This window comes from Nicotiana attenuata, chromosome 6, assembly GCF_001879085.1.
Source record: "Nicotiana attenuata strain UT chromosome 6, NIATTr2, whole genome shotgun sequence".
Lineage (NCBI taxonomy): Eukaryota > Viridiplantae > Streptophyta > Magnoliopsida > Solanales > Solanaceae > Nicotiana > Nicotiana attenuata.
Genome location: NC_031994.1, coordinates 69,736,376 through 69,758,519, shown reverse-complemented (window position 1 = coordinate 69,758,519; position 22,144 = coordinate 69,736,376). Strand labels below are relative to the sequence as shown.

At 38.5% G+C, this 22,144-nt stretch overlaps 2 protein-coding genes across 2 annotated transcripts; one reads left to right on the top strand and one right to left on the bottom strand.

The window, feature by feature from the left end:
- Positions 11,245–17,784, top strand: LOC109227163 (histone-lysine N-methyltransferase, H3 lysine-9 specific SUVH6-like). The gene is made up of 3 exons (XM_019392213.1): positions 11,245–11,446; positions 11,562–11,628; positions 14,318–17,784. The coding sequence occupies exon 3, from the start codon at positions 14,397–14,399 to the stop codon at positions 17,652–17,654; it is 3,258 nt and encodes a 1,085-aa protein (XP_019247758.1). The 5' UTR covers positions 11,245–11,446; positions 11,562–11,628; positions 14,318–14,396; the 3' UTR covers positions 17,655–17,784.
- Positions 19,306–20,138, bottom strand: LOC109227952 (expansin-like B1). The gene is made up of 2 exons (XM_019393141.1): positions 19,899–20,138; positions 19,306–19,497 (listed from the first exon to the last, which is right to left on the bottom strand). The coding sequence occupies exons 1-2, from the start codon at positions 20,136–20,138 to the stop codon at positions 19,306–19,308; spliced, it is 432 nt and encodes a 143-aa protein (XP_019248686.1).

The window sequence follows — 22,144 nt, the reverse complement described above, 5'->3', positions numbered from 1 at the left end:
CTAACTCTACCATGAAAGAACAAGATTTAGGGCTAGAAATCTAATGGGTGTTGATGAAAATTGAAGGAAATGAGTTAAAGAACACAAACCTATGATTTGGTGTTGAAATCCCTCTTCAAAAATTGCCCTAGGCTGAGTTATAGTGAAGAAGATATGAAAATTTGAACAAATCCCGACTTTGGTTCTGTTTTAAAATCACTGGACAGGCCTTCTTCGCGTTCGCAAGAATCCTGTCGCGTTCGCGATGCGCAGCGGCCAAAGGCCTTCGCATTCCCGAGATACCCATCACGTTCATGAAGGCATACTCCCCCCAGCCTCTGCGTTCGCGAGCCTAGTGTCGCGTTCGTGATGAGCAACTTTCCCCTCCCCCAGGTCCCATGCTTCGCGTTCGCGATAACCTGGTCGCGTTCGCGAAGGGTAATGCCCCCAACACTCCGCGTTCACGACCAGTGCTTCGCGTTCGCGTAGAAGGATTTCTCCTTCAGACCAACTTACTCTTCGCGTTCGCGATAGTCCCTTCGCGAACGCGAAGAAGGAAATACCAGATGACAGCTGAAGCCAAAACACCAGAATTTTCAAGTCTAAAACATCTCGTAGCCTATCCGAAACTCACCTGAGCCCTCGGGGCTCCAAATCACACATGCACACAATTTGCATGAAATTTTCAAGAAAGTTTTAAAACTTCTAACTTTTCAACCAAAGGTCCGAATCACGTCAAATCAGTCTCGTTTCTCACCAGATTTCACAGATAGGGTATAAGTATCATAACGGTCCTGTACCGGGCTCCGAAACCACAATACGGACCCGGTATCAACAAGATCAATTATTAACCAAATTTTTAAAACCTTTATAATTCTAGTTTAGCAATTTTCATCAAAAATTCATTTCTCGGGCTAGGGACCTCGGAATTGGATTCCGCGCATACGCCTAGGTCCCATATTTTACTACGGACCCACTGGGACCGTTTGAACACTGGTCCGGGTCCGTTTACCCAAAACGTTGACCGAAGTCAACAAAAATCAACTTTTTAGGCCAATGTATTTATGATGACAGGAGGATTGGTTAGAAAAAAGGCGGCATGTTTTAGGGAGATGGGTCAATCTATAACTGGTGAGGCATTTGGGTTTAAAAGATACAAAACTAAAAGCTGACATGATGATGATGGGACACTTGTTTTAATTGTTCAGAATTGTGCATGAGAGAACATAGAAACTAGTAACCTGTGTCAGGAGAACCAAGTTCCCTGACTGATCTCTTGTCCGTAGGCTTCGCCCTTTTTACCAGTGTATACAACTTTAAATGCTTATTTGCTCTGTAATCATCAAACGTGTCTACCTGTAACGGTATAGAGATGAGTTAGACTTTGCTAGAAAACACCTTTTAGCTAAGTTTACCTGAACCTTTCTTTCATAGCCAATCATTGAGGGACCGAGTTCTCAATTGGGTTTTATCAACCCCAATGGCATACGATTTTGCTCGAAGTGTTCTCTGCTCAGGGCTTTGGTAAATATATCTGCAATTTGGTCTTCAGTGCTACAGAATTTCATGCATATAGGCCCTTTCTCAACATTGTCTCTAAGGAAATGGTGACGTACATCAATGTGCTTTGTCCTCTTATGTTGAACTGGATTTTTTGCCATGTTGAGTGCACTAGTATTATCACATAAAAGAGGTAAGTCTGAGAATACTCTGAAATCTTCTAATTATTGCTTGATGCACAAAAGTTAAGCACAGCAAGAGGTAGCTGCTACATATTCAGCTTCTGCAGTTGAAAGTGCCACAAAATTCTGCTTCCTTGTACCCCATGAGATTAAGCAGGAACCCAGAAAGTGTGCCATCCCAGACGTGCTTTTCCTGTCCACCAGATATCCAGCATAATCAGCGTCAACATACCCAATAAGATCAAAGCTGTCTCCTGAAGGATAATAGAGGACCAGGTCCTGTGTTCCTTTAAGATATCTCAATATTCTCTTGGAAGCCTTCAGATGAGATTCCTTTGGATTGGATTGAAACCTTGCACAGAGACCCACGCTAAAAACAATGTCTGGTCTGCTTGCAGTGAGATACAATAGTGACCCTATGATCCCTCTATACATGGTCTGGTTTACAGGGGAACCAGGTTCATCAATGTCTAGACGAGTAGCTGTTGCAATGGGCGTGTCGATAACTTTTGAGGCTTCCATATCAAACCTTTTCAGCAGCTCCTTGATGTACTTTTGCTAACTTATCAATGTTCCATTCTTAGATTGTTTCACTTGAAGTCCTTAGAAGAAATTCAGTTCTCCCATCATACTCATCTCAAATTCACTCCCCATGAGTTTAGCAAATTCTTCGCAGAGAGAGTCAGCTGTGGCTCCAAAGATGATATCATCAACATACACCTGAACAATGAGTAGGTTCCTCCCTCATTTCTTTAGGACAGAGTGTTGTTAATCTTCCCTCTTGCAAAGCCATTTTCTAGAAGGAATTTTGACAGCCTTTCATACCAAGCCCTGGGAGCCTGTTTTAACCCGTACAATGCCTTATCTAGTTTAAACACATGATCAGGGTGTTCGTGACACTCAAAACCAGGAGGCTGCTTGACATAGACTTCTTCTTTTAGATAGCCATTTAGAAATGCACTTTTGACATCCATTTGGAACAGAGTGAACTCCATATGAGATTCAAAGGCAATTAGAATTCTAATGGCTTCCATTTGAGCTACAGGGGCGAATGTTTCATCATAATCAATCCCTTCTTCCTGATTGTAGCCTTGAACCACAAGCCCTGCCTTGTTTCAAGTTGTATTTCCAAAATCATCAAGTTTTTTTCTGAATACCCACTTGGTTCCTATAATGGTTCGATCAGCAGGTCGAGGAACAGGGTGACATACCTTGTTCCTTTCAAATTGATGCAGCTCCTCTTGCATAGCTGTGATCCAGTCTGCATCTTTCAGCGCTTATTTTATATTTTTGGGCTCTATTTGGGAAAGAAAAGCTGAGAAGGCAAGTGAGTTTCTGATTTTGATCTGGTTTGCACTCCTGAGTCAAGAGGAGTGATTATGTTGTCAAGAGGATGTGAACTTTTGAACCTCCAATTTGGTGCCTGAGTCTCATTGGTAGAGGAACCAGGCACATCTGACTGGAATTATTGAGTGCTTCTTACTGCACAGAGTGGGGTTCCTTGGACTGCATCAACAACTCTGTTTTCAGTTTCAGTTGTTGTAATCGGGGGACCAGGTTCCTCTCTAATTGATGGAGATGTATTTGCATCATCTTCACTGGATTCCTTGACATGGCTCATTATGTCTGCCTTTCCATTTGCCATGTCAATTACTTCACCTGGCACAGATAATGGCTCTCCATCTTGATCAACATGTATGTCCTTTTAACAGGAGAGGTGAGCTTCATCAAAGATCACATGAATGCTTTCTTCTACACATTGAGTCCTTTTGTTGTAAACCTTGTAAGCTTTGCTTTGAGATGAGTATCCCAGAAAGATTCCTTCATCACTTTTGGCATCGAACTTCCCAAGAGCTTCCTTTCTATTGTTATGAACAAAGCATTTACACCCAAAAGTTCTTAGATGTGTCCGCTTGGGCTTCCTTCCATTCAGCAGTTCATATGGAGTTTTATTCAGAAGGGACCAGATCATGCACTTGTTTACCAAGTAGCATGCAGTATTGACAACTTCTGCCCAAAAATATTTTACGATCCCACTGTCAATTAGCATTGTTCTTGCCATGTCTTCAAGAGTTCTATTCTTCCTCTCCACAACACCATTTTGTTAATGTGTTCTTGGAGCAGAAAAATTGTGAGTGCTGCCATTTTCCGTGCAGAACTCATCGAACTTGACATTGTCAAACTCCGTCCCATGATCAGACCTGATGCAGGCTACTTTATTACCCATATTCACTTGGATCTTTTTAACAAAGGCAACAAACACTTCAAAGGTTTCATCCTTGGTCCTGAGGAACAAGGTCCAGGTGAATCTGGAATAGCCATCAACTATTACAAAGATGTACTTCTTTCATCCTCTGCTTGGTACCCTTATAGGTCCACATAGATCCATGTGAAGGAGATCAAGTGGCCTTGCGGTGCTGACTTCCTTTTTAGGCTTGAACAAAGATCTGACTTGCTTCTCTTTTACACATGCATCACACACTATGTGATCCTTGAAGCTTGATTTGGGCAGACCACGAACCAGGTCCTTCCTTACTAATTTGTTTAACAGCGTGAAGCTTGTGTGACCTAGCCTCTTGTTCAATAGCTCAGTATCATCATCAACAGCGCTTAGGCAGCTTAAATCATCGTTCTTCAGCGACTCAAAATCAGATACATAGATATTCTTGTATCTTTTTGCCACTAGCACCACCTCACCCGTCACCAGGTTTGTCACTGTACAGATTTTTGACACAAATTCCACCTTGTTTCCCTTGTCGCAGATTTGGGAAACGCTTAGTAAGCTGTACTTAAATCTATTCACGTAGTAAACTTTTTTGATTGAGTGAGAGAGAGACTTCCCAATCCTTCCAACTCCTAGAATGTATCCCTTCTTGCCATTCCCAAAGGATACACTCCCTCCTTACAGGGCCTTTAGTGAAAGGAAATCATTTGTACTTCCAGTCATATGCTTTGAGCAGCCACTATCCATGTACCATTGTAGGTTGCTTCCTTCATTGTTCCCTGCACAAGAAGATTAGGAGTTAGCTTTAGGAACCAAAGCCAATTTGGGTCCCTTGTAATGAGGGAAGAGGTGAATAAGGTATCTTTTGGTCCATGCAGGCATTATGCGTTTCTTAAATGAGGGATCAGGTTCTCTACTTGTAGTTATTTTTTCAGCAAAGGCTTTGTTTTTTTGCTGTGACTGACATCTGGCCTTACAGTTTTCTTAAGGTGCCCATTGTTACCGCAGTGGGTGCAAAGCCAATTGTTAGGTACAGTAACATACTTGCTATGAGGGTTGTAAGGGATATTTTCCCTTTGAAACCCAATCCCTGCCTGTTTCCCCCATTGTTGGAGTACATGGTAGTGATAGCATCAGAGGACCAGGTCCACTTGAGTGATTTTTCAAGATCACTCTTCACTCTACCTAGTTCTTCCTGAAATTGTTTGTTTTTCTCAAGCTTAGCACACAGACTAAACTACACTAACTTTAGCTCATTTTCAAGCTTAATGCATGCCTCACTTGCAACTTCCTTTCCTTTTTAATAATTTTCAGCCCTACTTTCCATTGTAGGTTTCCCAATGGTTTCCTTCAAGTCCATTACTACCACTAGAAGGTCATCTCTTTCCTGTTCTACATTTTCAATCCTTTTCTTTAAGACATTTCTTTCTTTCTTCAGGTTCTCAATTGACTCTCTTAGATCAACTGCAACTATTACTAGGTCATCTCTAGACTGTTCTGCTTCTCCTAGTTCAACTGTTAAGACATCTCTGTCATTTATAAGACTATGATTAGCGTCGATTAGCACATTTGCCAAAGACATGAGTTTCTTAGGAGAATAAGATTTCAGATTTCTTTGAACATCCAGAAAATTTACCTCATCATCATCGTCATCTTCATCATCAAACTGGGACATCAAAGCAAAAATTGAATCATACTCGGTTGATTCACTTTCTACTGCCATCATAAAGTTGTTACCTGGTTCATCATCTTCTCCAGATTTGCTTGATGCATCTCCCCATGCAGCAAGAGCTTGTCTCACGACATTGTCAGCGGCATTTTTTCTATTGAAGCGTCTGTCAGGAACCAGGTTCCTTTTGGCTGCTTTATCAGAGTTGTTCTTATATTGATCCTGCTTTAGGAGAGGGCAATCCTTAATGAAATATCCTGGCTTGCCATATTTATAACAAATGTCATAATGCTTTGGCTTGCTAGAACTTCCCCTTTTTGGAATGCCTCCATTCCTGCGAACCATCTTCTGGAATCTTCTTGTTAGGTATGTCATATCACCATCTTCACCACTTGACTCATTGTTTTCTGTTTTGAGGACCGGGTTCTTCTCCTTCTTGGGCTCTCTTCTTTCACTGTCTTTCTTCTTCTTCATTTCATATGTTTTTAGATTGACGACAAGCTCATCAATAGTTAGCTCCTGCAAGTCCTTCGCTTTTGTAATGGCGTTCACTTTGCTTTCCCAAGAACTGGGTAGCACGCTTAGGATCTTTCTAACCAGCTTGTTTCTCGGAATAGTTTTCTTAGAGTGAAGCTCATTAATGATGGAGGTGAACCGGGTATGCATTTCTTGGACAGATTCATAGTCTTGCATCCTGAAGAGCTCATATTTAGTTGTGAGCATGTCGATTTTGGATTGCTTGACCTGTGTTGTTCCTTCATGAGCTGTCTGCAGGGCTTCCCAGATTTCTTTGGCTGACTGACATGTTGATTTCCTGTTGTATTCATCCGGTCCAATACCGCACACCAGAATTTTCTTAGCACGAAAGTTCTTCTCTATGGCCTTTCTACCTGCATCGTTGAATTCTTTTCTTGTCTTGGGAATGGCTACTGGTGGGTTGCCAAGGTTTTTGGTAGGAACAAATGGTCCATCACATATGACATCCCATAGCTCAGAATCTTCAGCCATGATTAAGTCATGCATTCTAGTTTTCCAACATCCATTATATTGTCCATTGAACCTATGTGGTCAGTATATTCTACTTAAATCCTTAGAGAATTCATCAGTATTTGTTAGAACGTGAACTTACTTTGAAGTTTAGCTTTGCTTTGAAAGATGAATACGACATCATTGTAATTTCTTATTAACTATACGTACAATTTTCAAATAACTTTAAAAAGTACAAGTTTATTTTATTTTGATTTCCTAAATATTAGGAATTTTTACATAGTTCAAATAAGGAATAGAATAATAAAATGTGATAGTCATTTCATATGTTTTTCCAGTAAGCTTGGAATTTCAAGAAATAAATAAATAATTAACATGGTTGAAAGAAGTGAAAAATAAGAGTTCAACAATTATATTATAAAAATTATCTTAGGTGATCAGTTCTAATATTAATTATTTCGTATTTATATTAGTAAGTTTGAAATAAAATATTATAGTAATAAGGTTCTTTATAGTGTTAACAGCTTTAAGGATATTTCAGTCATTTTAATAAAAAAAGTGCTTACCAGCACTTGTTTACCAAACATTTCAACAGCTTTTTTCAGCTCCAATACTTTTATCCAAACGCATAACTGCTTATTTATAAAACCAGCTCCAGCACTTAAAAAGTGCTTTTAGCACTTGTGCTTAAAAGCTACTTTTTTTAACCCAATCCAAACGGGCTCTTAATCGGCTCTTTTGGAAATAAGTGAATTACAACAAAAGCCGGAGGGCTCAATTGCAAATAAGGCTGTATGGTGGGCCGGGCCCAGGCCTAAATGGGCTAAACGGGCCGGGCTAAACGGGCCTGGGCTTAGCGGTCCCGGGCTTCGTGGGCTCAACGGGTAGGACTAGCCCGTGACGGGCCTAAGCCCATATGGTCCTGGGCTAAATGGGTCGGGCTCGCGGGCTTAGCGGGCCTAACGGGCTTTTCTTAATTTCTGGGCTTTTTTTTTAATTTTTTTTATTTAAGGCAATTTCTTGTAAACCATATGTGTATGTATATATATAAATTGCTCTTATGCATGGCTATATAAATATATGTAGTATATATAATATAGAAATCTAATTATTAAAGTGTTTGACGAAAATGTAAAATAACAAATCAATAGTAAAACTAAATTGGCATGCATAATAAATTAATAACAAAGTACAACATGAAGCATAAATACGTCTAATAATTTTAAAATAACACAAATTGTTGAAAAATCTTAAAGACGAATTTGCGGATAAATACCCTCAACACAATACTTTATATGCCTCCTTAAAATGCCTGTGGTACACCCTGAACGAAAATTTAAGACTCTTCCACAGTTCTTGCACTTTAATATTTGGCCTTCTTCATTTTCTTCAAGCACTTCATAAAAATTTGCGAAACAAATAAGCGCACTCTTTCCGAACGAGGCATGATTTAACTTGAAAATTGAGATTGAGACTTGAAGTCTTGAAAATTGGAGATTGAGAGATTGAGAGAAATTTAGATTGAGAAATGAGTATTGAGTATTGAAATGAAGAAGAGGGAGGGGGGTACTTATAGTGTTAGAGAAGGTTAGTTTTGTAAATTGAAAAAAAAATCGGCTATTTGTGCAATTAATATGACCATTGGTGGTCATTGGGGGTGGGGCCCTCATTTTGAAAAATCTTATTTTGTAGTATATATAGTACTACTTCTTCATGTAAATATAATATATATAGTATACTAGTATAGTATACTAGTATAGTATACTATATATTGTATGTTATGTATATATATTCCCTTATATATTTTCTTGTAGTATATATTGTATGTTATGTATATATATTATACCCTTATATATTTTGTTGTAGTATATATTGTATGTTATGTATATATATTCCCTTATATATTTTCTTGTAGTATATATTGTATGTTATGTATATATATTCCCTTATATATTTTCTTGTAGTATATATTGTATGCTATGTATATATATTCCCTTATATATTTTCTTGTAGTATATATTGTATGTTATGTATATATATTATAGCTTATAAATAATTGCAAGTTAAAGACAAAAAAATATTGCAAAGAGATATTCAAGGGCATGTCTTATAATTTTTATTACCAAAAATGGCATATCTTTCTTAGTCTTCTTCCCCCAATGGAATTAGCACAACAAGGTACTAATACCACCATTATAAATATTTGAGTACCAAAAGTGAGGACCTCCTAATTTCATTGTAGGATTTAACATTGCAGCAACACCATAAATAGGGGGATAAGGAAAAAATATTTTTTAAACTTTTCTTTCATTGCATTTATAGCAAGTTTATAAATTTCCCCACCCTCCGAAAATTCAACAAACAAATCACATAGTGCTGCAATATAAACTAAACAATTTGAAATAGTGGGATAATATTGTCCAGAAAATGCATTTGTAGCAATTTGAAAATGTTCTAAAAAATCTATAAGAATTTTTACATTCGTCCAATCTTGATTTGTAAGGATTTCATCATCATCCTCACCACCAACACGAGCATTGAACGTTGCATTAATTGGGTTTCTATATTCATATGCAACTACTAAACTTTCGTACATATAATTCCATCTAGTTGGACAAGGTTTAGGAACCTTTCTTTCTCTAAGGCCAAATTCATCACATTTTTTAAAATACTCTCTAAGTCTACTTCTACGGTTTGAATAAAAGAGTCAATTAAGAGCCATTCTAACCTTTTCAATTTCTAAATTTAAAATTCTCATACCATCACCGACGATTAAATGGTAAATGTGACAAATACATCTCACATGGAAACAATTACTAAATGCAGGATTTAGTGTTGTTGTAAGTATGCCTATAGCACTAGTGTTACTAGAAGCATTATCCATAGAAATTGCCATTATTTTATCTCTAATGCAAAAATATCTACAAATATCTGCAACAGTGTTAGCAATAAACTTACCTGTGTGACGTGAATTAATTATTCTATACGCAATAATGCGTTTTTGCATTATCCACTCCTCGTCTATCCAATGACTTGTAACAGTTAGATAATCACAGTCATTATTACTTCTACCAATATCAGTAGTAATAGAAATCCGATTAGTTATATGAGTAAATAAATACCGCAAATATTGTTCATATTCATGTTTATATTTATAAATATCGCTCTTAACTGTTGCGCGAGGCCAACCTTTATAAGTAGGATTAAAAACTTTTCTAATATAATGCACAAAATTAGGGTTAGAAGGAAAAGTATATGGTAAGCACATAACGGTAACCATCTTTGCTAATTCTTCACGATCTTTATTAGGATCGTAACATAAAATACCACTGGTCACAGTGTTAATTCCTGGTTGAACTAGATTTGAACCTGTATTAGGGTTAACCGCAGTATCTACACTTGTCCCCTCTTGCTGCGCTTTCATTTGTAAATATTTAACTTTATCTCTAGGGTGTGTTTGTATGTGCCTAGCCAAACTACCCGTACCGCTACGGTCTCCAGTATATTTATGCGCCAGCAATTTCCCACAAGTTTTACACCTAGCCTTATTTTGTTCTCTTACTTGAGTAAAACAATTCCAAACTAATGATGTTTCTAGGCGCTTAGAAGGTTGTCTATTAAAAGTAGGGGTTTCTACAGGTGGGTTGGGCGGGGCATCGGTTGGGTTATTAACAGGACTAGTAGGTGAATCATCTAAATCCGGTTGGGTTTCATCTACATCCTCATTTTCCTCATCATTTTCTAAGATAGTTTGATTAGGATAAAGAGCATTCATAACTTCTTCATTTAATTGTTCACCTGATGCAACATTATGGCAAAATTCACTATCGAAAAATTGAAAACAAGGGTTATCACTATCAAGAATAATAGGAGCAGCAGGACGGGTAATAGGTCTGGGTCGGGGAGCCGGGGGAAGGGTAGTAGGTTGGAGACTACTTTCACCAATTTTAGCTTTTCCCTTACCACCAAACATTTTTTTCAAAGAAAATGCCATATTAATTACAATTATGCAAACTAAACACACAAAAATATATTCTTAAAACTTAAGAGTTGGAACGAGTTCACCGAATTGCCGAACAACTTCTTGAAAATTGAAAATCGTTGAAGACTTGAAGACTTGAATACTTCAATTCACCAACTTCACAATTTTTCACGAAATTGCAATAATAAAATAAGCAATTATAGAAGAGAAATTAGATATAGATTGAGAGAGATTGAGATAGATTGATGAATTGGTGAGTAAAAATGAAAGAATGAGGGGGTATTTATAGTTGAGAATTGGAAAAAAGTGTAATTATATAAAGTTTGGGGTTAAAATAAAGTTTGGCGCCAAATGGCTATTTTTTAAAGTTCCAAACGGTTGAAAATTAAAGGCCAACGGCTAGATTTTAAAATCTGACCGTTGGTCTTTTTAAAATTTTTTTTTTAGAAAAGAGCCGTTGGAGCCCGTTAGGACCGTTAGGCCCGGTTGAACCGGCCCAGGACCGCCTGCCGGTCCCGAGCTTAGCGGTCCCGGTCTCGTGGGCCTCATGCAAGGGACCAGCCCGCCACGGGCTTTCTACACCATCAGGGACCGGCCCATCAGGACCGGCGCGTCGGGACCGTTTAACCCGTTAAGACCGCGGGCCCGGTCCGATCCCGGTCCCAGACCGGCCCACAATACAGCACTAATTGCAAATGTCAAGTTACCCCTAACTTTTCTCGATTTCACCGTCTTTCTCCCAGACAATTTTAGGAAAACAAAGCAAACGGTTACAGAGACCAAGTAAGCAGATACCATTCGCTTCAATCAATCCCTAATTTCTTGCTCTTACCATGCAAATCTCACAAACCCACTTTTAGATCCATTGTTAATTAGACGCCCTTCAAATTTGAATTCATTTCTGGATCCAGAAACTCCTTACTGTAAGCTTCCTTCTTCTCCTTTTTTTTTATTCAATTATGGAATCGAGTTGTTTATGTAAATTTGTATTTTTTCAACTTGAGATTAATAATCATTTTTCTCTGTTTTTTTTGTCAGAACTATTAGCATGTTGAGTTATTTTCTATCATCTGAAGAGCAAGCTTGAAGTTCATCCTTAAAATTGGTACGTTTTTTTTTCCTTATTATCGCTTTGTCTCAAGCATGCAAAACCTTATGTGCAATTTTACTCTGTACTAACTGTAGCTTTATTTTCATTTGAGAGAATGATTTGCTTTCATTTCCCTTTTTACCCTTGTAACTGGATATGAATTTACTGCTCCCTATTCGTTGTTCTTTTTTAGTCTTGTAGTGGAGTTTAAACTCCCAAGTTCTTACTGCCTAAGCTTGTGATAAATTTTTTTGTTTGTAACAAATGCGTTCGCTATGAAGAAAATGTTATTTTTTGAAAAATGTTTTCAATGAAATAAGTGGTTTTCTCACTTATTTTTCAGTATTTGGTTACACATCGTATTGGGGTGGGGTGGATGAAATAGAGGCTCACTTCCGGTATTTTGTGTGATGGGGCGGAAGGTAAGTTCTATAGAGCAGTATTCAGACCGACTATGTTGTATGGGGCGGAATGTTGGCTAGTCAAGGACTCACATGTCCAAAAGATGAAGGTGACTGAAATGAAGATGTTGAGATGGATGTGCGGGCATACCAGTTTAGATAGAATTAGAAATGAAGTTATTTGGGACAAGGTGGGCGTAGTCCCTGTGAAGGACAAGATGCGGAAGGCGAGACTTGGATGGTTTGGGCATGTGAAGATGAGAGACACATATGCACCTGTGAGGAGGTGTGAGAGGTTGGCCCTGGAGGGCCTAAGGAGAGGTAGAGGTAGGCCGAAGAAGTATTGGGGAGAGGTGATTAGGCAATATATGACGTTAGTCCAACTCACAGAGGACATGACCATGGATAGGAAGGTGTGGAGGTTGAGAATAAAGGTAAAAGGTTAGGATAGGTAGCTGAACGTTGTCCTTGTCTGTAACAGTAGCTTTAGTACATGACTTAGTGTTATTTGTGTATTTTTGTATTCCTTGTTTTTTGTTATTACTTATTGTTGCTTGTTTCGGCTTTCTGATGCAGTACCTAGTGTTAGTTTTGTATTTTTGCTTCGGTTTTCTGATTGGCGCGCTTGTTGTTGCGCTTCCTTTTGCCTTTCCTAAGCCGATGGTCTACTAGAAACAACCTCTCTGCCTTCTTGAAAGTAGGGGTAAGGTCTGCGTACACACTATCCTCCTAGACTCCACTTGTGGGATTACACTGAGTTTGTTGTTGTTGTATTTGGTTGGTCAGTGAAAAATATTCACCTAAGACTGATAATAATACCAATAAAATGGATAGTATTCATGATATTTTCAGTATCAAAAAATAATGTCTAAATGTTGGTTGGAGCAAGTGATATGAAGTAAGAGTTTGGATAATTGTAAAGGAAAATAATTTTTTGTATATATGTGAAGGAAGTCATTTTCCCCTTTTTGAGAGGAAATATTTTCATTGCAAAAGAATTCCCAATGACCAAATACCACAATGAATGGTTGTAGACCAGCCACATTGTATGGGAGTGAATGTTAGGCCTCCAAAGTCCAACATATCCACAAGATAAATGTTGCAGAAATGCAGACGCTAAGATGGATCAGTCATATAAGATTAAAAATTATCAAATTCAGCAGAAGGTGCAACTAGCACAAAAAGAGGATAAAATGAAAGAGGACTTGAAATGATTTGGACATGTCTTACATCGACCTGCCGATGCACCTGTTCATAAGTATACAACCATGGCGAATAAAAGATTGAAGAAAATGAGGTAGGCCTAAAATCACATCGAAGGAAGTTGTCTTGCAAGACCTGTAAACCCTGGATTCCATGCAAAGCAAAAACTATGGTATAATAGGAAAAAAGAACTGTATAGGTGTTGAGATTAAGTTTTAGTCATGTTAGGATGTTTCTTTTATGTCCAATATTTGCAAGGAATTAAAGGACGGAAAGAAGAAGAGTTAGATCTCAAATCACATTGAAGAAAGTTATTCTTGCAAGACCAAGACCTATCTCTTGATTCCATGCAAATTAAGCAAAAAATATAGCACAGTGGAAGTGGAAGAAAAAGAACTCTATCGGTGATACCAACTAGCTAAGATTAAGTTTTAGTCTTGTTGGTGATTTATGCGACAACAGTGTTATCAAATGCGAAAAGCGCGAAAAAGCTCTAAGGTCCGTTGGGGCTTTAAGCGGAAAGCGCAAATAAAGCCTGGGCGTTAATGAAAAAAGGCACAACGGGAGAAAAAGTAAAAATATGCATGTAGTCCAAGACTAATCATTATAAGCATGAATAATAAATATATGGACAAAGAAATTAAAAAAAATTAACGATAAAGTGAAATTTCAATTGTTTAAGGTCGCTTTTTCAGGATTACACTCATTGGCAAGGAAAAGTATGCCTTAGGGCTTTGATGCGACACTAAAGCGCCCACAAAGCGAGGCGAAGCGCTCAATGTGTTTTTGAGCTTCGCTTCAGGGCTTAAGCGCGCCTTTAACAACTCTGTGCGACAGTAGTAAATGCAGATACCTCTAGTGTTAGGGACTAATTTTTTGTAATATTATAGTGAGGATTCAGATAGTCGACCCCGGCTTGCTTGACTTTGAGGCCTAACTGTTGCTGTTGCAAACACTAGAAAATGACTTCTTGTGGAAAATATTTTCTGTTATACAAAAAGATAGCTTTTGGACCAAAGAGGAAATAGATAGAGTTGAAAGTGCTTCACCTCATTCATGATTCATCTCTACTAAAGCAAATGTCTTCTTTTCTGTTTCAGGATTCTTAGCATCCAGTTGATTTCTCCTTCGTTTATCTTACCTTATAAAAAAAAGGGATTTCTCTTTAGTTGGTCAAGGATGGCGTCAGTGTCAAATGATGGGTTATCCAATGAGAGCGTGAAGAAGCGGCTGACAGAAAATGGTTACCACTCCTCGTATTTGGGCATTATACCAAAATATAAAGTTCGGAAAGTCTCAGCAGTACGAGATTTTCCTCCAGGATGTGGTAAAATTTCTCCAAAAGCTGATGTGAATCATGAACAAAATGCTGTTGTGTCCACTAATGAAGATGTGGCTAACATTGTGTTGGTTGATGTTGTTAAAGATTCTAACAGTGAGATCGAATCACGGTCGGCTGAAGCTGTGGACTGTCTAGTTAACATGGAAGAGCATGAAAAGTTGGATAGGTTAATAGGGGAAGTGGTATCGACAAACATGAGTGCAATAGCAAATGAGTTGGGAAAAAAAATAAGTCACGATAAATCGCTTGGATATGAGTTGCCTAAAGATCTTGAAATTAGTGAAATGGAGCTTTCCAAGGAAACGGAAGACATCCAGAGCGACACTTTAGTGAAGGGAGTTGATGAAGAGAGAAGTTTACCTTCGGTCGAAAATGTTGGTGGTGGACACAAGACATCTGTGCGGGAAATTGGCGGTGCGACTGATGAACCAAGTCCTGATAGTCAAGTCAAAATGTTGTTGCCACCTCAGCAGCTAATTAGTGTTATGGAAAATGCCTCTTCCCCGCCAAAGAATAAGTACCGCAAAAGAAGAGTATCTGCTGTTCGTGACTTCCCTCCATTTTGTGGAACAAATGCTCCTAAGCCAACTGAACAGAATTGCTATGGTGTTACTGAAGAAAGCAAGGATGTGGTTGGGCTCAATAAGGAAGTTACAAAGAATGAAGTGATTGAGACACTGAGAGATGTTAAGGACAGTGGGGCATTGCAAGAGAGGTTGGTTGAAAGTGAGGAGGCTGATTCTCTGAGAGAGAGGGACATTGCTAGTCCCAAAGATAGGGTGTTGGAGCAAATAACAATGGTTCACAGCGAAGAACAGGGAGGTATCCAAAATGATTTTGATGGAAGAAGTCAGATGGAAAGAACTGTGGTTATGCCCGAGACAATGACGAAAAAGGAGAATGATGTAGGAGTTGTGGGAAAGGAGATTGTTGTATATTCAGAGGATGAAAGTAAAAAGACTACTACTGCAAGTAGTGCTCTTGGTACTGGAAATGAAATGGTTGGGCCGATTACGCAGGGTGCTGAGACGTATTGTGCACGGGAGCAAGGAAAAAAAAAGAGTTTAGATGGCCCTGTGAGTGGAAATGAAATTGTTGTCTCACAGGTCAAAGACAATCTGACAAAGACTGCAGTCGGTGCTTGTGGTTCTGGGCATGAAATAGTTAAGCCAATTGTGCAAGGTCTGATGGCCGAGCCGCACTGTCCATGGAGGCAGGGAAAGCAAACTAGTGTAGATTGTGCGGTGAGTGGAAACCAAGATGAGAAGTCTCCTCTGTCTTGGCGCAAGAAGGCTAAAGCTGTCGCCAGAAAAAGTAATCCTAGGGGTAAGAAGAAATCAGCTTCTGGTGGCAAAGCTACCGATGGACTTTCAAGGGCGCTAGTTGTGTTCGATGACGAAGGATCTGCTTTACAGGCTGTCAGCAAAGACGGAGCTTGCAATTTGAATAGGGAAGCACTACATGAAGATTCTCCCGTTGGACAAGGACGGCGTGAATTTGACGTGACCCTACCACCTTTTGGTCCAAACAGTTCTAGTCATGGTGATGCCCGTACTAAAGTTAGAGAGACTCTTCGTATGTTTCAGGCTATATGTAGAAAGCTCTTGCAAGAAGAAGAGTCAAAGTCAAGACCTGAAGAAGCAAAACCGAGGCAGGGGTCAAACAGAATTGATCTTCAAGCAGCAAAAATCATCAAGGCAAAAGGAAAAGAAGTTAACACAGGTCTGCACATACTGGGAGAAGTTCCTGGAGTTGAAGTCGGAGATGAGTTCCAATACAGGGTGGAACTTGCTATTGTGGGGGTTCATCGCCTATATCAGGCTGGTATAGATTACATGAAGCAGGGAGGTATGCTGATCGCGATTAGTATTGTTTCTTCAGGGGTCTATGATGATGCTGTGGAAGATGCTGATGTATTGATTTATTCTGGGCAAGGCGGAAATGTGGTAGGTAAGGTCAAAACTCCTGAAGATCAGAAGCTTGAAAGAGGTAATTTAGCTTTGAAGAATAGTATATCAGTTCAGAATCCTGTTCGGGTGATTCGTGGATCCAAGGAGACGAAAACCTCTGAATCCGTGGATGGTAAAGTTAAGGTAGTGACAACATATGTTTATGATGGGTTGTACAAGGTTGATAATTTTTGGACAGAACAAGGGCCAAAGGGTAAGATGGTTTTTATGTTTAAGTTGGTGAGAGTTCCTGGACAACCAGAGCTTGCTTGGAAAGAAGTGAAGTCATCAAAAAAGTCCAAAGTGCGGCATGGTGTTTGTGTCCATGACATTACAGAAGGAAAGGATACACTCCCGATAAGTGCTGTGAACACAATTGATGGTGAGAAACCTCCACCATTCACTTACATCAAGAAGATGATATATCCTGACTGGTTCCAGCCGTCTCCTCCTAAAGGTTGTGATTGTATCGGTAGATGTTCTGATTCCAAGAGGTGCTCATGTGCAGTTAAAAATGGAGGCGAGATCCCGTACAATCGTAATGGAGCTATTGTTGAAGTGAAGCCTCTTGTCTATGAATGTGGTCCTTCTTGTAAATGTCCCCCCTCTTGCTACAATAGAGTCGGCCAACACGGTATTAAAATTCCACTTGAGATCTTTAAGACAAATTCAAGGGGATGGGGTGTGAGAGCTTTAACATCTATTCCTTCAGGAACCTTTATCTGTGAGTATGCAGGAGAGCTTCTTGAAGACAAGGAAGCTGAACGAAGAATTGGTAGTGACGAATACCTTTTTGATATTGGACAGAACTATAGTGATTGTTCTGTGAACTCTTCCGCACAAGCAGAATTAAGTGAGGTAGTAGAAGAGGGTGGTTATACAATTGATGCAGCTCAGTGTGGAAATGTCGGGCGATTTATCAATCACAGTTGTTCACCTAACTTGTATGCACAAAACGTTCTTTATGATCACGAAGATAAGAAAATGCCTCATATCATGTTCTTTGCAGCAGATAACATTCCTCCTTTGGCGGAGCTCAGTTACCATTATAATTATTCCGTGGATCAGGTACGTGATTCCAATGGCAATATCAAGGTGAAGAAATGCTATTGTGGATCTTCAGAGTGTAGCGGTCGGATGTACTAGGGGTTTGTATAGCTTTATTTCAAGTTGAGGTGAATAATTCCTCATATTTGATTTAAGATGTTTCTCTGCAATATAGTTGTCCCTTACGTTTTGCTTTTAGCTGCATTTGCACGAATGTTGCTTTCCTTTCTCCACCCATGAATCATGCTGCATAGTTTCGGTATCTACTTCTTCTTTCCCTATAAAATGGCAAACGTAGTGTATTTGGTATGAAAAAGGTCATATTCGAGGAGAAATGTTTTTGGGGAGAAAGTCAAATTTTGATGTCTGGTACCAGAAAATATTTTCCAAGGAAAAAGTTTTCTATTAATACTTGGAAAATGACTTCCCTAACTTCAGTAGTGGAAAGAAGCTGTTGCAAAGTCTAACCACACTAAAATGGATGATATAAAGGGTGTGTTTAATGTTTTCCAATTTTTCCATGTTTGGTTGGCTTAAATGTTTTGGAAAATGTTTTCCTTATTAAGAGAAGGGAAAATATTTTCCAAAACTCCTTCTCAACATTCTCCACCCTCACCAACCCACCCCCCTCTCTCCAAAAAAAGCTTTTTTCTTAAATTTCAGTTTTTCTGTTACCACCCATCCTACTACCCCTCCACCCCTTCCTCCTAAAAAAAAAAAGAATTCTTTTTACCTTATTTTTTTTATTTTTTCTGCAACCCCCCCCCCCCCCAGCGTAAAAAAATATTTTTTAAATATATTTTTCAGTTTTAGTTTTTTTTTATCGGTTTAAAGATTCAAAATTTTACAAGTACCAAAGTTATGTCGAAATTCCGCGGTTTCGAAATTTTATGAAATTTGTGGATTCGGAAGGTTGTTGGTTTGAAAGTTTATGGCTTCATGTTTATTATATTTAAATTATTTATGAATACTCTTGAGAAGTCATTTTCCTTAATTTGCGAACCAAACACCGAAAAATAAATAAGATTATTACTTGTTTTCCAAGAAAATATTTTTCACGGAAAACATTTCAGTTGTACCAAACACACCCAAAGTCTTATAACTTTTCATACTTTTGGAAAACTAGCAATTAGCAAACATAAATTTTAAGGTAACATTTTACATAATTATGTTTAGTTCTATTAGAGAACCAAGTACAAGAACTTAATCCATGATAACTCAACAAGATACAATAGTAAAGAGATTTATTGATATATATTCACTAACCAAGTACAATAACTTAAGCCATGATAACTCAAGGTACGTTATTTAATTAAAGCACCTTCTGCACGGAGGGTGATCCCTAATACGCAACTAATCTATATATAAATTTATCTGTCAACCGATAGCTGAGACAGCACAAAATACCACTTATTTTTTTTTTGGAACCCCAGGAAAACCCGCAGCCGCTACAGCCTCTGCCACAGCCTCTGCCTTTCGGGTGAGCACTCTGTGGTGAGCACTCTGTGCGCACTGGGTAAACCCCCCACTGTGTAATAGCCTGCAAACCACACAAGGGATGTAAACCGCATTAGGCAAGCCCCGTGTGACAGGCTCAGACCCAGAAGGCATTGAGGGGGGATCGAACCCGCATCGCGTCTCCAGTGTGGAAAACTCCCTCCAAACCCACTGGGCCGTCCCTTCGGGACCAAAATACCACTTATAATATGCTATAATACTTATATTTTTATTATTTTCATGTCTACGAGAGCTAAATATCAGTCTCAATAGTAGCCCCGGCTTTCCATTCAGCAGGGATTACAGCCTTGTCAGACTGCACCCATTTGGTTTCAGCACGAGCACTTGTTAGGAGCCTCACATTAAGTTCTCCACTTGGTGGGCTCGACAGGTCGAACACAGCTCCATAAGCCCTCCTCATTGATATCCATTCTTTTGTTTCCTCCTGCATCAACATATATAATAATAATAATTAAATATATGCCAAGGTAGGCTCACATAAACATGAAAGGTTGTAAGCTCGTCCAATACACAATGATATCCTTTATTTGTCTATGAGACCAGTGACGTACGCAAGATATTTCATAAGTGGTATCACAATTCGAAGAAGTGCACTAATAAATAAATTCACTATAGTAATAAGATATTTCATTTTTCATATTTATCCTCAATATTTTTATTTTTTCTTATGCATATTAAATAAAAAATTTCGATTAAGCGGTATCACATGACACCATATGCATGCAATAACGTGCATACGCCTGTCTTTCAGGTGACATTCAAAAAACCAAAATAGTTGACAGCCTAATTAAAATGACTTTGTTAATATAATAAAATGAGACGAACCTCGTAGACTTCGACAGCAAGAATGTCAGTGGCACCACCTTGGTTCATAACAACTATAGCAAGGTAGTGAGGGTACTTGCTATGTTCATGAATTTTAAGCAAGAGATTTCCATATTTGCAAGAAACTCTACGATATTCTACTTCAACCACGCCTTTAGCAAACAAGTGCTGAGCCATATTAGGTTGCTTAGCCAATTTAGCATAGACGCGGTAGCTGAGAATGAAATCTGTTCTCTCCATTGTCCATCACCACTACTTTTGTTCCCTCGTCACTGCACAATCCCTTGTCATTGCACCTTACGTATATATAAGTTTTCTTTGTTATCAATGCTATTGAATAATCCAACTTTTTTTAATCGATGCTTACTTATAGTTAATATTTTAAGTGACCTGATAATGTAAAAAATATATAGAAGTTAAACTGAATAAGAAGAACAAGGATTAGATTAATTACCTGGTAGCAAGCTCCACAGGCAGCTCCATTTTTTGTAAAGCCGTTTGGAGGCTGCACAAACTTCCCCATTGTTGGCATCTTTGCCATTTTCTCCATAGCCACACGCTCCGGCTGATCAAAATGTACAATAATTAAATGTTTAAAATAGCTAGTGCATGCACAAGTTTAATTGATTATTTTTGTGTGTGTGTGTTAGTGGTAGGGATTAAGATTATGTATTTAGATGTGATGCTCCTATGAAGTAGTGTATATGTTAGGGACCTCTTAAATTTAGTTACATTTTCATCTCATTATTCTTATGTGACACTAAAAGTTGATTTTGAAAATCAAATTAATGAATCACTGTTTGTCAAAAAAAGTGACATTAATTTCATAATTAAGTACTACTCCATCCATTTCAATTTATCTTTTAAACTTGTGACGTAAAATGAGACACATATATGTTATGTGACTATAACTCATTGCATAAAGGTAAACTGTTTAAATAGAATTGACAATTCTTTTGGAATTGAGAAAGGGCATACTTGGTATTCCCATGCCATCAGGGGTACTGTAATAGGCAGCTCTGGAAACGTAATTTCCGCTGTAGCAAAGCGTAGGCAACAGCAAAACCATGCAGAGAAAAGTGCAATTGTTTTTTATAGAGATCATTTTGCCTTTAAGAAAAGAGGTAGAAGAAGTGTAATTAGAAGAGTTGTGAATGGGATATTTGAGTGAGAAAATCCTGTAAATTTATAGCAGAGGTTTACAGAATTGAGGATGGACGATTGCTGCCACATTTCTATTTCCACAATAGACAGTGGAAACCAGATGGAAACTAAAAGAGAATTCAGCCCCATATTTACTTGATGACACATAGTTTCACTAATTACTTCATCATTGAACAATGTAAACCTGGACAGATCAACCATACGCGCGCTCCTTCCAGATTTTCTACATGAGTAGAGCACTTAAACGTTTCACTCTAAGTACATGAGTCTGATGCGATATAGTTACACTAAATATGTACATTATAAGCAGATCTCACATTTAATTTGTCAATGTTCACTTCTATATAAAAATCGTATTGCTTTCACCTTAGGGTGTGTTTGATATGAAAGAAAATATTTTTTTTAATTTTTTCATGTTTGATTAGCTTAAGTGTTTGGAAAACATTTTCCTCATGAACTCAAATTTTGTCCAATTGGAGGAAAATATGTTTCGTACCAAGAGGAGGGAAAACATTTTTCAATACTCTTTTTCAACCTTTCCCATACATTATTCCCCCCCCCCCCCCAACCCTTACCCACCACCCACCCCCAACTGCCCGTCCGCCCCACTACCCCCAATCCCCACCCCCACCCACCTTGCCCCCACTCCCAACCAGCCCATCCCCTACCCCTTCTCGCCCCAACCCCATCTTAACGCATAATGTTTGCGTAAATTATATATTTTTCAAAATAATATAATATTAATTATTATGAGCTTTTCTTCATCTATTTCTTGTTTTTCTTCTTTAATTATGAGTAGCTAGACCCATAAGCTAGGGTTGTGGCTCAACCCTAGTGTGGGTAATTGATGGGTCTTATATTTTAGGGCTAATTTGACTATGGGTGTTTGTTATTTGGACCAATTTCATGGTTAATTTTTGAATTAGTGGTTCCAAACACTAGTTTGTGTTGAGTTGACTTGAGCTCTTCTTGAGAAAGAGAACCTAAGTCTCCGAAATTGGTCCAACAATTAGTTGGGGCATACTCAAGTAGATTGATAGCCCTAATTAAAGGGTTAAACCTCGAGAGAGTAATACCCGAAT

Excerpts from the sequence above, each read along its gene's own strand:
- LOC109227163 (XM_019392213.1), top strand. The coding sequence starts at position 14,397 with ATGGCGTCAGTGTCAAATGATGGGTTATCCAATGAGAGCGTGAAGAAG.
- LOC109227952 (XM_019393141.1), bottom strand. The coding sequence starts at position 20,138 with ATGGAGAGAACAGATTTCATTCTCAGCTACCGCGTCTATGCTAAATTG. Across the intron at positions 19,498-19,898 it reads TTGCTGTCGAAGTCTACGAG|GAGGAAACAAAAGAATGGAT; the intron begins GTTCGTCTCATT and ends ATGTTGATGCAG.